Consider the following 16,164-nt stretch of genomic DNA (forward strand, 5'->3'; position numbering starts at 1 on the left):
AGCCCTTATATAGTTGTGGGAAGAGGCAGGTATGCGTTTTGCAACTCTTTTACATCTCAAACCACAGTACCAGTTGCTTTGCTTAAATGAATTTGCTATTGGCAGAATGATATCAGTTTCCTGAACAACAGGGACAGACATTTTCTGCCTGACAAAGGTGCTAGTGAGAGTGTGATATTGTCCCCAAGGCATCCTGTAGTGTCACTTTTATTGAAGCAGATCTCAAAGGAAATGAAAGTTTTTACACTAGACTTGGGAGATTACTAAACCCATACTTAATGTTGTGGTGTCAACAGCAGCCTTCTGCAAATAATGCCACCACACAAGTAGTCAGTCTCTTGTAGTCTTATCTCTTCTTCCACAGGAATTTATAATGAATAGTCTAGACTGTTTGGTTACTCCACCTCCTCCTCTACTTGTGCTGCTAGTTTTTGTGGTCATTGTAGTTTCACTGTCAAAAAATTATTTGAAAGGGAACAAAAAGTTTTTATACCAATTACACTGAAACAAGAACTCAGCTATTATCAAGAGAGTTATTCCAATTTACAACACTCTAATTAAATTTGCTCTTGAATTGCCTAAAGCATCCACAGGAAAGATGCGTCAGCAGATATTTTTGTAGTTTTCAGCTTCTGAAAACTGAGATATTTTAGTATATTAGTCTTTTTGCTGTCAAAATATAATATTTAGATGAAATATATTTTAGAAGTTAGGGACACTTCAGAATAAATGAGTGTATATATATAACAAGGGGGTAGAACTCACAAGTAGTCCAGAGCCACTGAAGGAATTCTGCTCTATTGAGTAACATTAAGCGTCCAGTTTGGAAGACTGAACAGTAATAACTTCTTATCTAGGAAGGAAGGGAAGTAGTCAGACCATGGTCTTCACATTCGTATGGTGCACCACTGAATTGGATGATAAATTTGCACCTACAAGGAACAGGACATTACCAATCTCTAATGAGGACTCCTTGCTGCTAACTGTGCCACTGAATGGTATCTTTGTTACCTTTTGGATATGCATGACTTGGATTGTTGGCATTTTTTAGTACCAGCCATTTTATCACACTCCTATTAGGTATTTGAATTAAAAATATCCAGAATATCCCACACAACCAGTAATAGACACAGATACTAAATATTATATAGCAGACTTAAGCAAAAGTTGATCCTTATTTCCACATTCTTCTGCCTTCAATAAGCTATGGCATCTTTTTCATATTTGTAATTCCCCATTGGTAGAGATGGACATAAATTCAAAACAATGCTTTGGCATACTTCCCAAAAAATGAGTTCATACCATGAGAAATGGATTCTTAACAGAAAATGCATGTTTGTAATTGGGTTTGGCCTGTTTTCATTTCCACATCATTTATAATTTTGTAACCATGAAGTTTGCAGGAAAAACTCATTGAGTGTTTACAGTGAGACCTTTCCAAAATGCAGTCAGTGTATTTGGTATTTGAAAACACATCCACAGTTCATGAAGCCCCAGAGTGAAAAGAAATCTGGACTGAGTTTTCAAAACTAGAAAGTGGGGATCTGCGCAGAGAATTGGATGTTGGGTTGCACAGCTGCAGTGGACTGTCCCTTGATTGGGAACTGGAGCAACCAGGCAAAAACTGGAGTTTGCCTGCTGCTGTGCTAGTGAGGAGATATTTGCCTACATTACTTCACCTATGCCATGGTATATTTGTTACTTTGAGATGATGTAAGAGATCCTGCTTTCCTAATCATGGGGAATCTGGCTATCTTCTGGGCTGTGCTAGCAAGTGCTTGAGTGGAGAAGACGACAGCATGGCACATTTCTCTTCAAGCAGTGAACAGAAAAAGTGTCTTTACCAAAATGCTTCAAACTTCTGAGCAGACTAATGCTTCTGGCTTGACTTGTGACTTCTGTGTCAGGTCCCTAAGGGCACCTTCAAGCCCTACTGTCCCCAGCAGGCTTCCCAGTGACCTCCATGCACACCAGCTCCACCCAGGGGGCTGGACTCTGTTTTGGCTTAGCCATACCCCACCTCAGCCAAATCTCTGCAGTCTCTGGCCAGGGCTGGGCCCAGCACTTTGGAGAGTTTGTCACCTGGGCTCACTGCTTCACAAAAATGTCAAGGGCTCTTGGCACGCCTGGGATGGCACCCATCAGGGGCATGCATGGCCAGCCCTGGGGTCCATGCAGCACCCCACTCCACAGCCCTCTCAGGGGCAGCCCCGCTCCTGCTGCACCCCGCAGAACATCTGGTTTTGGCAGCAATCCTGAATGAGGAGTGGGGGGGTCTTACCCAAACATAACAAACCCAAACCAACAATGATTTTCCATGCAGACTGTACCTTCTGGTCAGGAGTTTTGGGGGAAAAAAAAGTAAAATTTGCCCCTTTCACTATTGTGATTGTGTTCACAGGCATGACTATTCAGACAGTTTCTGTGTGTCCAAATAGTTTTCTACCATATGGAACTGGAGTTTATTTTGATGTCTGTTTTCTTTTGCACCTTTTTTCACCCTGTTCTTGAAACTTCATCTACTGGTGTGATAGACACATTTCATTATCTCTGAAACCATGGTACTCATAACCAGGGAATCAAGCCCTTGCAGGAGGCAAAGATTGCATCCCTTATAGCTGCTGTTCCTGAATCCTAAATTTTACATGGATTCTGATGGCTTGAGGGCTTCTATCTGAGAAACTGACAGATTGACATATTTTAAAGCATATTGAGTTCACACTCTTCTCTAAACCTGGATGTTTTATTTCCTCAGCTGTTCTTATTTGCTTTACTTAAGGAATAGAATTGTGTCTTCAGTTTTTATTAAACACTGTTTGTAGTCCACAGTTCTAGCCTGCAGTGGACAGGAATATATATTTTCAAAGACCAGATGTAATTAATAAGCTATTACAGCTGATGTAGCAGAGCCATTGCTCATGTTAATTGCCATCTTTTGTTCCATACAACCTCCTGGCCTATTCCTCTCAAAGATCTGCTTTCTTACAGTCTTCTCAAAGGCAGTTTTATGGGATTTTTTATCAAGACAATGCAGCAATCTTTGAGCCTCAATACCGTGCAAAATAATTTACTTTACAAAAATTATAAACAGCTCTTTATCCTGTCCTATAGACTAGAGGGCTGGGAGCTAAAATGATAACATTTGATAGAATACTTCTTTATTGAAAAGTATCTGTGAGTAATCCAAGGGAGTTGGTTGAGATTTGGCTGAGCCACCAATCCTTGAAAATTGTGCTTTGTGAAGAAGAGGGAATTGTTATTCTTCATCTGCATTGAGAAAGGGCAGGTTGCTACAGATCTCACCTGCATGGGGAATGGCTATGTCTCCTGAGGACTGCGTTGATGAGAGATTCAGGTCTGTAGGGCAGTGCTGTGTTACCTGCCCTGCAGCAAAGTGTGTGCCTGGGACACACTCTGCAGTAGTGCAGGGTGCCAAGTGCTTCTCCAAAACACTGAGCACTCTGACCATTGACTCAGGTGGAAAGTGAAGGGTCACATCTCTTTGTATCATCTTACAGGACTAGATCATGACTTTTAGGGGTAACATGTTACTGTTCAGTAGACATCAATTTAAGAACATACTATGCAATGTTTTACACAGGTATCTCTCTGATTCCTTTATGAGGAATAAATTCCTTTATTCCTTTTCCTCTTGTAAATTCCCCTGTAGATCTTATTTGGGCCTCATACTTCTGTTAACCCATCTTAATTCCCATTAACTTCAGAGAGTGTGCCCCACATGAAACAGTGTTAGGACATGGCACAGGTCAATATTGTATTATTGCAGAAAATTACAGCTTGCTTTTTATTTTTCCAATACATTTATTACTGTTGCTTTTTAAACTTTTTGTAGTTTGTATAAGACTCTGAATTTATTTTAAAACTTCTTAGGAGTCTAAGTTAATGTATCAACAATGGTTCTTGTTTTCAGAGTATTACAATTTTTAAGGGCATTATGGCAATAAGATCTTTGTTCCATAAAATATGCTTACATTTTATTTTTCTTAGTTCTTTCCAGATTTGATGTCTTATTAGGTTTTGAGAACTCTCTCACAGCTAGTGAGAAAGTAGTATCCTGTTGATGACAGAGTATTTGCTTCCCATTTTAATGTTTTTGCCTCCACTTCTTTTCTGGGACAGGTATTCAGACATGTATCACCCTCTTGCAGCAGATAGATCTGTTCATTGCAGCCATTTAGCTTTTTTCCTTGGATGGGTATCCTTTGGGGTTTGTGACAAAATGTCATTTAAGGAGGAGATTTTAAACTTGTCATATTTGGAAATCTATCTTAAAAGTAAACATTTGGTTGTCTTTCAGTATACACCTGGCTAAGGTCTGAAGACCATAGCCACTGACTTTTTAGGAGTTAAAGGTAGTGGGGTCTTCAAACTTTCTGGAAATAATTTTGTTTAGGTGTACCCATCTATAAGAGGTAAATATGAAATATTGGCATTTAACCACTTTACTTTAAAGAAAAGAAAGAATAAACCTCTCCCCATATCCAGAATTAATACCTTAAGTATGTTATGTTAGTATTTCCCTCCTTCCAAAAGTTTCAGTGTGTCTATGAGAAGGCTTTTTTGAGTACTGTAAAATCTACAACTTACAGCTACTCAGATGTTAATGCATCAAGTTCTTACCTGAATATAGGTTCTGTATTTAACACTATGTTAAATTAAAGACAGCAAGTTTGCTGAGTCCAGGACACTCTCGGTATGTAGGCTAAATCCACTCTCTTGGCTGTGCTTTCTCAGATATATGTTTGCCTCTGCTTGTCAGGTATGACATGTAATAAGGCAGAACTGGAATTACTTATTGTACCACTGCACTGGGGGTAAAAATGGAACAAGTATGTGATTTCAGTAAAGAATTGTTCTTCATCTGGTTCCCTATGCAAGGTGGTCAAGGTGGCTGTAGGCTGTCTTCTGCAGGGGATGAATGGACAGCTTCACTGATCTAGGGTGATCACTTCAGCCTACAGCTTGGCTATTGTCCCTATCCAGTTGAAGAAGCTACCATAAGCTGATTCCTGTTTCCCTGCAGAGGGAACTGTGGCCTAGAATAGCACACAAACTGCAACATCATCTTACAATGGGTGATGTCCTGTACAACAGGACATCAATGACACACCAGGCCTTGCAGCCTCTTGTCTAAAACAGGCTCCTGCTTTATTATGTCTCCAAACATGTACTCCAAATATACAGAGAGTCATAGATTATCCTGAGTTGGAAGCGACCTACAAGGATCTTCAAAGTTCAGCTTCTGGCCCTTCACAGAACCATCCTCAAGAGGTCACACCATGTGCCTGAGAGTGCTGTCCAGACACTTCTTGAGCTCTGTCAGGCTTGGTGCATGGCCACTTCCCTGGCAAACCTGTTCCAGCACCAAACTACCACATGTGTGAGGGTTAGAAAATCACTTCAGCATAGGATTTGAATGTGATTAATGGACCTTAATCTAAAACGTTGTGTAAGAAAGCCCTAACTGCAAAATATATTGTATGCTTCTCCTGGTATCACCAGTGTATTAGGTGACCCTTAAATGCAAGAGCGTGTAGTGCCACAAAAAATATTGTCAAAGTGATGGGACACCAGGCTATAGGCTGTCCTTTGCCTCAGAAGATCCAGTGTCAGCTCCTTAACCACAGGCTTGCAGGCACTGGGGAATTACTGAGTTCTGCTCTGGCTTCCCAGGATTATTTATGTATTTGGCTAGGTGTCTTCCCTCTTCTGGCTGACTGCCCTACCACCTAGGTTTTTGTTTGATGTTTCTTCTTGCCTGCCTTCCTTCTAGCTTTATGACTCTTGCATTCCTGTCTCTGCTGCAATCCAGGAGTAAATGATGTGGCCCCCACTCAGCTGCTCTTCACTTTCAAGGCTCCCCAGGAAAGTTGTGCTATACCCCCTCGACCCTTCAACAGCTCTAAGCCCACCTCACTTAAAATTTATCCCTTATCAATCAGACTGTCTCTGGAAACAAATTCAGACTCCCAATTCAGAGTAAAAGAGACTGGTGAAGCCCTAGTGAGGGATGAGGACTAAAGCACAGCATTTCTGATGCAGCTGTGAGGAGCTCCCGAACCGATATTGGGCATCTGGTAGATTGCCTTTTGAATTGAAATGTTTAATTTAACTGCAATTTTTAATACCCTGGGACAGGGAACCTAATCTGCTTGTGAAACCTACTCAGGAAGTAATAAAGTGCCTTTCTGGATCACACCAGTGTTGTCAGAACCACGCTACATTCAGAAACGCAGCAGTCAGCTCACCCTGCTCCCACTGCCAACGCTGTGGTCCAAAACCCATTGCCAGCTGGGGTGTGGTGACCATAAAACACTTGGCACCAAGTGCTACATGATCCTTGAGGACACCGGTTTTTGAAAGAGAGGTACTCCTGCCTACTTAGAAGATGCCCAAGGGGTGGATTTTCTTTCCTCACCTCTTTTTTTGTTGTTTATCTCACTACATCTTGTAGTAGACTTTATAGATACAGTGTAAGGGTTTCAACATTTTTAAGGTACCATGAGGATGCTGATAAAATTTGTAAGGGAGAATAGCTGATCTCTCTGATAGTAATATAGTCCAAGTGGAATTGTGTTTCATTTATTATTTTGTAAATTATTTGATTAAATTAACTTTTCTTTGAAACCTGCTATATATAAAGATGTGTCTTTTTCCTACAGAGACTGCACTGCTTTTGCTTCATGTAAGCAATTTCACCTTTTCTTTATCCTTTTCTAGTTGTTCAAAAGAAGAAAAAGTGATTAAAAAATAAAACATGCAGTCAAATAGGAAATGTAATTTCACTCTGGTATAAACAGAGTTGAGGAAGAGATATATGCCTCTTTCTCAGTCCTTACAGGTAATGCGAATATCTGGGAAAATGCATACAAATGCTGCCACATTCCCCAGTCTGCAGTTACTTTTCTAATAGATATGGGAAAAGTGTTAGATGGTTCTTGGAAGATCTGAATTATGATAATAGAAATAATGAAAAACTACAGTTAAATAATAAAACTACAGTTAAATAATATGTTTGCTGACTCCACAGCACTGCAGCTGTGGAGTCAGCAAACATAAAGAATATTGAAAAGCTCTACTGGCTTCTTTTTGTATAAGACAGGGTATTTTGGCAAAAGGCACTACAGAAGACAAAAAGTGATTTCTTACACTCAGAGTTGGCTGGAGCAAGTTTCCTAGGCTGATGTGCCTGCAGATGATCTGAGAAAAGTTTGTTCAGTAACATCAACTTCTGTAATGTGTTTGGAGAAAAGTAAATAGCTTTTGCCTTAGCTGTAAATCAGCAGTTCAGGCTCTTTCTTTTTAGAGAGACAGATTTTTACCACCACATCCCAGTACCTATCTCTCATATTGCTATGCATGATAACTGCCAGGTGATGTCTGTCATGGAAAGCTTGTCTGGTTCTGGCTCCTGCTGCTTTTGCTGCTCTCCCTCAGAGCTTTCTCAGGCAGATTGGGAGTCAGGATTTAGTCCTTTTTAAGAGTGAGAAAACCTGGAGCAGTTTTAATTTCCAGATTCACTCCAAAACAAAATTTAGTGTAGTTTAGTTGTAGGTTTTACCCACAGCCATACTGAGCATTTATCAGTCCTGGACATCACTTTCTTAGAAAATAAAGATTAGAGAGAAAATGGAGCTTAATCACCCTTTAAAACAGGCTACATTGCAGCCCAGCTCCTCAGTTGCAGTGCAATAGGGAGAATTAATTATTTCCTTACAGCTGGCCCATGTTTGCTGTCCTGAAGCCCCTAAACTAAGAAAGCAGAGTAGCCGTCCTTCTAAATTGAAAGAGATGGCAAAGTGCCTCCCAGCTTGCTCTGGTCTGTATAACTGGTGTGTAGTTTCAGATTAAGAGAACTAATCTGTAGAGACAAAGTTAATTGGAAATATATACCTAGCAGCCATTGTTATAGGGTAACTTCATTGTTAGTTTGTTGGGTTTTGTTTGGGTTTTTCTTTCCCTTGAAGCATAATTCATCTAGTTTGCTGGATCTCTAGACTGCCCCATCTAGTATACAGGGCAGTCTATTTGTTTTCCTGAAATTAGTTATGCCACTGTGACAAGTAATAAGTTTTTGTCTAAACTCAGAGCTTAACTGATTTTACCTGAAAAATGGTAAGCTGAGAGCATATCTGAAAAATACAAGTGTTATAATGACAGTGCCCTGTTAATTCAGTGTTACGCATGTCTTGCTTGCCAAGATCAGGGGAGTTTCATGTTAATTTTTGATAACACGGTAAAGTCTATTTTCTCTAGTTTATGTTTGAGTAAAGAATTAAACAGAATATGAACTTTTAGGAAGCTCAGAAACCAGAATGAAATGCTGAAGCAAGTTTGTATCTGTCCTTTATACTTTATCTTTTGAGATGGATATAGATCATGCAAATCTCACTATAATAGTACTTGAGGTTGGCTGACTTTTGAATGCTTAATCTTTTGACCTTTATGATGTATTAATGTTTTCAACATATTTATCTAAACTTTTAAGGAGAAGGCATCTCAAATTATGTGTGGAGGGGGAAAAAAAGAAAGGAAAGAAATCTGGAACCAATAAACTTGTGGAGCTTGTAAATTCCTTCTTTCCATGTTATTCATCCTGAAGAGGGTACAGGCTCTGCTTCTTAGAAACAAAAATGCAGACAGAGGAATGGGACACTTAATGAGCATAATATATCTGGAGGCTTCAGACTGAGGACAACCTGTGCTAAATATCTGCCTTAAATTCTTTCCCAAAATGAAAGGTTCCTACTACAAAACAGTCAAAATTAGTGGAAAATTAATCAAAACCTGACTGGAGGACACTGGCCTTCAATGAAGGTTATGTCCATGTTAACTTTGCTGTGACTGTCATAGTTCAGGAGGTATAATCTGTGTGGAAAACATTTTTTTTTCTTTTTCTTTTTTTTTTTAACCATTTCCACTTCAAAGTGGATGAAAGAACACTGTAAAAAGAGACTTAGGAAAATCATCTAGGAGCAAAAGCCACAGAGAGGAAATTTGAAGCCACAGAATACTTTTTTAGGAAAACTGAGCACATGAAAACAGGAAAGGAGATGATTAAACTGAAAATATTTGGCAACCTTAAGTATAATAGACACCGGTAATCTTTTGCTGATGTGTTTATTGTATGAACTGCACAAGAACAAGCTGAGTATATGCAATACATGTCACATTTCAAGTGTGAGCCAGATTATGTGTGCATCATTTATGATTCCCATCAATGTGTGTTTTCTCACCAATGCTCCCAAAATCCCTGTGGAATATGGAGACTATAGAATTGAGACTACAAACCTTAAGATTCAAACACTTCATCAATAAGGCAGGGTGAGCTGCTCTACCATTCATGCATCTCTTCCTATGGGAAGTGTCATAGAGCCGTGAAGCCTGGACTTCATACTGGGGTCTCTTGTTCAGCCTCAAAGAAGTACAGTGAGAAGACATCACTGCAATAAATCAGGGGGATTGTATTATTTGTCAGTTCTATCAAAGGTTGATAATTGTTCTCTGTGAGTTGGGCATCTGAATTACCTTATCTATAGTGTTTACCCCTTAAAGCACAGAAAGGAAGGCAACCTGTGTACCTGACTCTGCTGCTTTTGCTCTTTGCTCATACCCCTGAGCGTAGCTACAGCTGATTCTGTAGCATGGTAGCATTTCATTGTTTTTAAAATAAATATCTATAAATTAAAATGGATTTTGTTTATCTTAGAGGCAGTTTAAGACAACAGAAAGGAAATACTGGAAATTCTTAGAAATGTTGGAAGACAAAAATGCTTGAACATATTCCCAAAGATTTTATACCTTTGAGATTAACTGTATCTTTGAAAGGAGGAGATTTAACCCAACTCCATGGGTCCAGTGGCTTCACAGGGATAATCTGCTGCTGTCAGAGGAGAAGGATTATGTTATTTCATTACAGGGGGTCTCCATCTTTTTAACCCATGTTCCTGAGAGATGACTGAGTGTCTCTCCCGTATAAGCGTTTGGGGATTTCCAGGAGGAAACCCCATACAGCAAAACTGGCTCATGACACTACATGCTTGGGAACCCTAACTCTACTTCCAAAGCCTCACAATTTTTCCATCAACAGTCACAGCACAGTGATTTATGTGGGATCAGTACAGTGAGGAGCTGACAGATGTGTACTGCTCATTATATCCTCCTACTTAGGTGACTCCCAGACCAGGTTACCCAAGAGGACTCTGGGGAGTGGACAGGGAAGATACTGAGCTCTGGCTACCAGCAGGACACAGCCAGACACTGCCCCTATCTCCTTGCTGAGAAAAAGTTAAATGTTTTTCCAGTTATAGTTTCAGGTAAAAGTTAACCAGGGACAAAAACATCTAATCCCAGCGTCACTGGAATCGCAGATGCTTGGGTCCCTTTTAAACCCCATGAGTAAGTGATGTCATTCCTGATGGAAACAGGCAAGTTCCCCTTGCATCAAGATTTCTTTAGAGTCCCCTACAATCTGAGTTGTAAGCCCGAGCCTCTGTATCTCTACAGAAAAGAAAAGAAAGCCAGATCACAGGGATGCTGAACTGCAAAGAGAACATGAAGCTGTTTTGTGTGGAAGGGCCAAGACTCTGCCTGGCACTGAGACAGGGGTGTGCTTCAGATCTCACCAGCCTATGCTTGGCACAGCACTGAAGGGCCCCAAGCAGAGAGGTTTAGGAGTTAGTTATCCACATGTTCCTTCTCCCCAGGGCAGCACTTTGTTTCAGCCACAGGGAAAGCAAGAGCACTTTTGGATCATACAGACCAATTTGCTAATGAGAAAATTCTGACCCTAATGAGAAGTGAGTAGTCACATTAATGCAGGAGGATATGTTGAATGTCATCATGTATTATCAAATCCATTGTCGTAACCTTTAAATTCCAGTTATCTCTTCCTGTCCGACCAAATCTGCCTAAATTCACAGACCAACTCACTGATTGCAGACCACAGTGCTGTCTGTGGATGTTTGCTTTTCTCTGAAACCAGCTTGCACATCCCCCTGTAACGCCTCGAAAACCACCTCTGTTCTAGCCATCAGTTGTAAGGTGAAGTATGAAGCATTGAAAGCACAAACTGCTTTCAATTTCCATCGCCAGTTTTCTACGTTAGACTTTAATTCTCAAATTGTATGTTCACAGTTGCAGTCAGTAATGACTACAGAATTTCTATTGCATTAACTGTAGCAAACTGAAATCTAATACCTCTGAAAATACAAAAAATAAATCAGGTGTTATACAAATAAAAAAAATATTTCTGAATGGAGCCCAGCAACTCTCCTCTAATTACTTTAAATTTCAGTGTACAGAAAGTGTGTTGAGTGACAAGTCAATTTATTTGCATGCTGGAAAAGTTCGTGTTCTAGGCATGTGTTTATATGACAACAGCTTCGAGCATATGCTTTTTATTTTTCCCAAACAGACAGATGATTTTTTTTCTAGAGGCTCATAATAGGTTTTCTGCTCATATGCTACAGTTAGCACACATTTTCCTTATTTACAGTTTTGTGGGTGTAAATCTACTGTTCTTGGAAGATGTTGGATTGACAGTCCTGCAAGACACTCCAACTTGCCCTGCTATGTTCCTTAATCCTAACCTGATGAAAACACCTCCTGGGGAGAGAAAGATCTTTGCTCTTCAGCCCCTGCTGGTACCTGGCTTCTTCACTAAAGGCTGCCCACAAACCTAGCCAGCAAGACCACTTCTCGGGGTACGCAGGGTGGTTTGCGCATCTGCTTGGAGAAACTGGTTGAAGATTTTTTTGTTTACTAATCTGTTAATTCTATAGACACAAAAGCCTGAAATTCAGTTTTCTTGAGCATACTAGAAACTAGGATATGTCTCAAAGAATAATTTTGCATAGAGCTGAATTAGCCTTATAAAATTCAGTACTTTATATAGATTTCTAAAAGAGTACCAATGTCCTTGTTTTATAGAAATATTTCCATTTCACTAAGACATATTCTAAAAAGAAAAAAAAAAAATGATTGCCTACTTCTCTGCTAAGCTCCAGGTCCCTTTCACAATGATCACAATCAAACATTCAATTACGCTAGATTTAAAACCATTTTTTAATAGAAGGAAAACTGCCTTACAGATGCGTTAAACCAAACCACAGCTTGGGGCTAGAATTTGATGGGATGAGTCTTCATAAAATTCAACCTTAAGAAGATGCAGGAATACCTTTTGGAAATAAGTAGAAATTGAGTATTCTGTTCTTTACTTGGTTTTTAAAACTCAGTCCCTGAGACAGAGTGTGGTCCTTGCCTTGGCAGCAGTTCAAATCAGCTGAAATAAACCTGGAGGTTTCATTTTGTCTGGCTTGCCCAAGAGACAACTCTGATCCATATGGAGACTGAATATAAAGCATGTAGGCATGCAGTGACAAAAGGTGCCTACGGGAAGCAAAGGGCAAGAAATCAGGATGGGTCAGCTGAGTAAACATCAAAGACTCTCAAATAACCAACAGAAAAGTAAATATTCTCAAGCAAATGGGATATGCCCATAACACCATTGAGATTTTATAGAAAACATTCTTTGAAAAGAGTTCTGCTGGGGTGTCTCTATTTGTCTTTCCCTTTCTGGAATATTGAATTAAAATGGCCTGTTTGCTCTGTAAGTTCATCAGTTCTTGCTACTCAGTCCCCAGTGCAGCCTCTTGACACCTCAATTATCTCTTCAGCAACTCCTGATAGTACCACAGAAGTTGGCATTGCCCATCTGGATATTTCTAATACACCCCACCATGAGACTTGCTTAGCAAAATACATGCAGGTACAGAGGATAAGAGGTATTTATCCATAAAAGGACTGTGCGAGGTCTAGGAATTAAAATTCACTTAAACCCCATGAAGGCAAGAAGTAATGCATTTAAGGATTATTATCTGAGAGTATTAAAGGAACATATTTTAAAGACAAAAATCCCTACATGATTTCTATTGCTTCATTTCCTGCAGAAATTAAGATGAAAGATTAACGTACCTGTTCATTTCAAGGGCTCAAGCCCCTAACTTTGGCATTCTTTGGTAATGGCAAAACTGGTGTGAGCCATATATGACGTAATCACTGCTTATTCTAATTGGTTGGGAGGTTTTTTGTATGTCAGTGTTGCTCTGGCTTAGGCGGTGATATCTCTAGTGTGCTGCACATGGGAGTTGATCATTTTGGTTGCATGAGGAACCACCCCAACAGCTAATTTAGTCACTTAATATCTGGCATGAGTGGTGGGATGAATGAATGCTGCTGGAGGCTAAATCTCCTTTCACAGCTGTAGCAGAAGGGAGGTTCCCAAAAGCACATGCCGTAGCCTGTGATTTCAGGCTAAGGCATAGCAACTTTCTGGAAGCACAGTGGGACAATAAAAGATGTGCTAAATATACAAGTCCGTGGAAGGCAAATAAAACATATGAGTTTTCTTTTGGCTGCTGGTGGTGGTTGGTTGATTTTGCTTGGGAAACAAGAATCTGACCCTGAAGCTGTTTTTTGCACCTCCACCTATCCCTGCTGCTTGTTATTCCTGTTGCCACTGTTTAGACAAAGAAAACATAGGATTTTTCCCATGTAACTGTTCCAATACCAGGTTATCGTTATAGTTACATTACCTTTTGTGCAGTGGAGCGTCTTTTTTCAATCTTATTCGTGTCTCCAGCAGATGTGGGTGCTTGAGGGCAGGCAGGGCCAGCAAGCCAGTGGACTGGGCTGCCATAGCCTCTGCTGAGCTGGCAGCAGAGAAACCCACAAGCTGTGGGTTGCTCCTGCGTGGGTGCCACTAGAAAACCTTGGAAATGTAAACCGTGGAAACCAAAGATAAAGGGTATTAATGTGAAAGAGCTCGTGAATGTTATCTATCCCACAAAAAAAAAAAGATATAGTTTAACAAAGATGTCTTCTTCCCTTCTCCCGCTGCTTCACAGAAGTCGAGGTACCAAGGTTTAGTTTCCGTGGTCCCGTTCTCCAGCCACTGGCACGGCCTCTCGAAATTGGCGGTACCTGGGAGTGAGGCTGAGCCTTGACAACTCCCACTGCTGCCCCATCCGCGCCGCTTCTTGGCGTGGTGTTTGCAAACACCGCCCCCCACACAGTTCCCCGAGGCGGGGCACACCGCTTCGACACCGCAGAGCACCCTCCCCGAACCTCCCTGAGGTTTCTTGGCCGCTGCTTTTTCCGACGGCGCGTACAGAATCCCGCCCGGCTGTGCGGCGACACACAGGCGCCCCAGGGAGCTCCCAGCATCGGAGGCACTGCGGAGCGGGCTCTGGGGGATACTAGGGACCGGGAGGGAGCCGCAGCCCTGTTCTTCCATGTCCCTCCGGCTGCAAGAGCTGGGCGGGGGTGGCGAGCGGCCGGGATTAACTGTGGGAGGTTACTCCGAGGCTCCGGAGCCCGGCAGGCAAATTTCACAAAGTGATAGCACAGCGTGTGCCTGTGTCCCCCGTGTCCCCCCGTGGCGCTGGGGCATTCCACGGGAACTTCGCCCCTCGTTGCTGGAGTATCCCCGGCGGCGGGGACAGCCTTCCCAAAAGCCCGAGAACACCTTACGTCCCTGGCGCGGCGGACTCGTTCAAAGATCACCACGGGTGGGCGTTTGCTGAAATGCTAAGTTGACGGGCACGGGGAAAAGCGACCCGAAACTCTCTCGGTGCATCGAAGCGGACTCGGGAACCCATCGCTCCGTGACCCTGCGGGTGGGAGTACAGCATTTCACCCGGCAGCGAAACTCAGGACAGCAGGTTACACGGCCCGGGTAGGGAGGAGGCATCCCGCTGTCCTTGCCACGGGAGAAGCGGGGGATAGGACGGGCAGCCGCGCCGGGAGAGGTTCCGAGCCCCTCGCCGCGGAGCCTGGGCGCTCTGCGGAGACTGTTCCCGCGTCTGCGGGTCTGTGTGTCGCCGGGGTCAGTGACTGAAGCCTGGAAGTGCCAGGTGCACTGGCCGAAGGGAGCCGCTTTCAGTGTTTCCCCGGGTAAGACAAACCGACAAAAAACAAAAAAAAAAAAAAAAAAAAAAAAAGCTCCTCGTCGCGTTGCAAAATTGCGTTCATCGGGTTTTGCGGCAAGAGTCGTCTCTGCTTTTTACCAGTCATTCCCCCTAATGCCGCGAAAACAGAGAACCCTCAGGCGAGCGGGAGCAGCCCGAAGGACTTGCCAGTCAAATCCCTGTAAGCCGCGAGAGCACCGCCTGAACGCGAGTTCCCCTGGCCTCGGTGAACCGTCGATGCTTTTAATTAAACGCAGCTAACCCTTTTTGTTAAAACCCTGCCGAGAAGGGTTAGGTTTTTACTTCTCGGGAGGCAGACGGTGTGTGTTTGCCGCTGAGCATCAGACTCTCCGACCAGAGCAGGCAGTCTCTAAGTGCACCCCTGCCAGATCTGCAGGCACGAAGCATCTTGACAGGGAGAGACGTGGGGGTATCGCGCCAGTTTGTTATCAATCCATTAAAGGAAAGACACGGGGGGCAGGATCTTGACCACTCTCCGGGACCGACAGCCCACTTGCTGCAGACACCCCAACTTTATCGAGGCACCTGTGCGGCTGCTGTGCAGAAAGCGAGGAGGGGGTGCAGAGCCCGACCCTTGACGAGAGAGCAGGGAAGGGGCTCACGAGGGGCAGGGGTGTGTGAGGCCGCTGCCCCGGGCAACTACGGCGCACGTGCCGTCGAGGATCGCAGCGACGTTCCCCTCTGGGCTGGGGGGCGCGGGCGAAGGGACGCTCCGCAGCTTCCCGCGGGGCTCTGCGGGACACCCCGCTGGGGAATTCACGTTAGCAAAACGCCTTCGTGCGGGTCCGGTAGCCTCCCACGGGCGGAACGGGTCCTCCGTGGATGTCTGCGCTGTCTTTAGAAAGTCCCAGGAGTTTATTTAATAAAGATCTGAAAACGAGAAACTCGCCTCCTCCTATTTTCGGGGGGGGGAGAGGGGGAGGGCGGGTGGGGGTGATGGGGAGGAGGGTCGATGGCCACAGCCCTGAGTCTTAGCGGGTGTAGTATGGCCAAGGCGAGGAATCCCCTGCGCCCCGCTGCTGCCCGTCCCGGCACTGTCGTCCCCGCGGTGCGCGCAGCGAGCGCGCAGGCAGCGAGCAGAAAGCGGCCGCGGCGACGGGCGGGCAGCGGTAGCGCAGGGCGGGCAGCGCTCGGGCAGGTGCCGACAGTGCGG

The 16,164-nt window shown here is 43.2% G+C and overlaps 1 protein-coding gene across 1 annotated transcript in view; it reads right to left on the minus strand.

Annotated features, from left to right (window-relative positions):
* The window catches only part of PCCA (propionyl-CoA carboxylase subunit alpha), a 298,109-nt gene extending 283,792 nt beyond the window's left edge, over positions 1-14,317 (minus strand). Inside the window, exons 1-2 of the mRNA XM_027646956.1 lie at positions 14,005-14,317; positions 13,617-13,792 (exon numbers count right to left, since the gene is read on the minus strand). Coding sequence (XP_027502757.1) covers positions 13,617-13,792; positions 14,005-14,317 — 489 coding nt within the window. The remainder of the gene's footprint in view (positions 1-13,616; positions 13,793-14,004) is intronic.
* Between the last annotated feature and the right edge of the window lie 1,847 nt (positions 14,318-16,164).

The sequence above is a fragment of the Corapipo altera genome, unplaced genomic scaffold (genome assembly GCF_003945725.1).
Source record: "Corapipo altera isolate COAL_440 unplaced genomic scaffold, ASM394572v1 0, whole genome shotgun sequence".
Taxonomy (NCBI): domain Eukaryota; kingdom Metazoa; phylum Chordata; class Aves; order Passeriformes; family Pipridae; genus Corapipo; species Corapipo altera.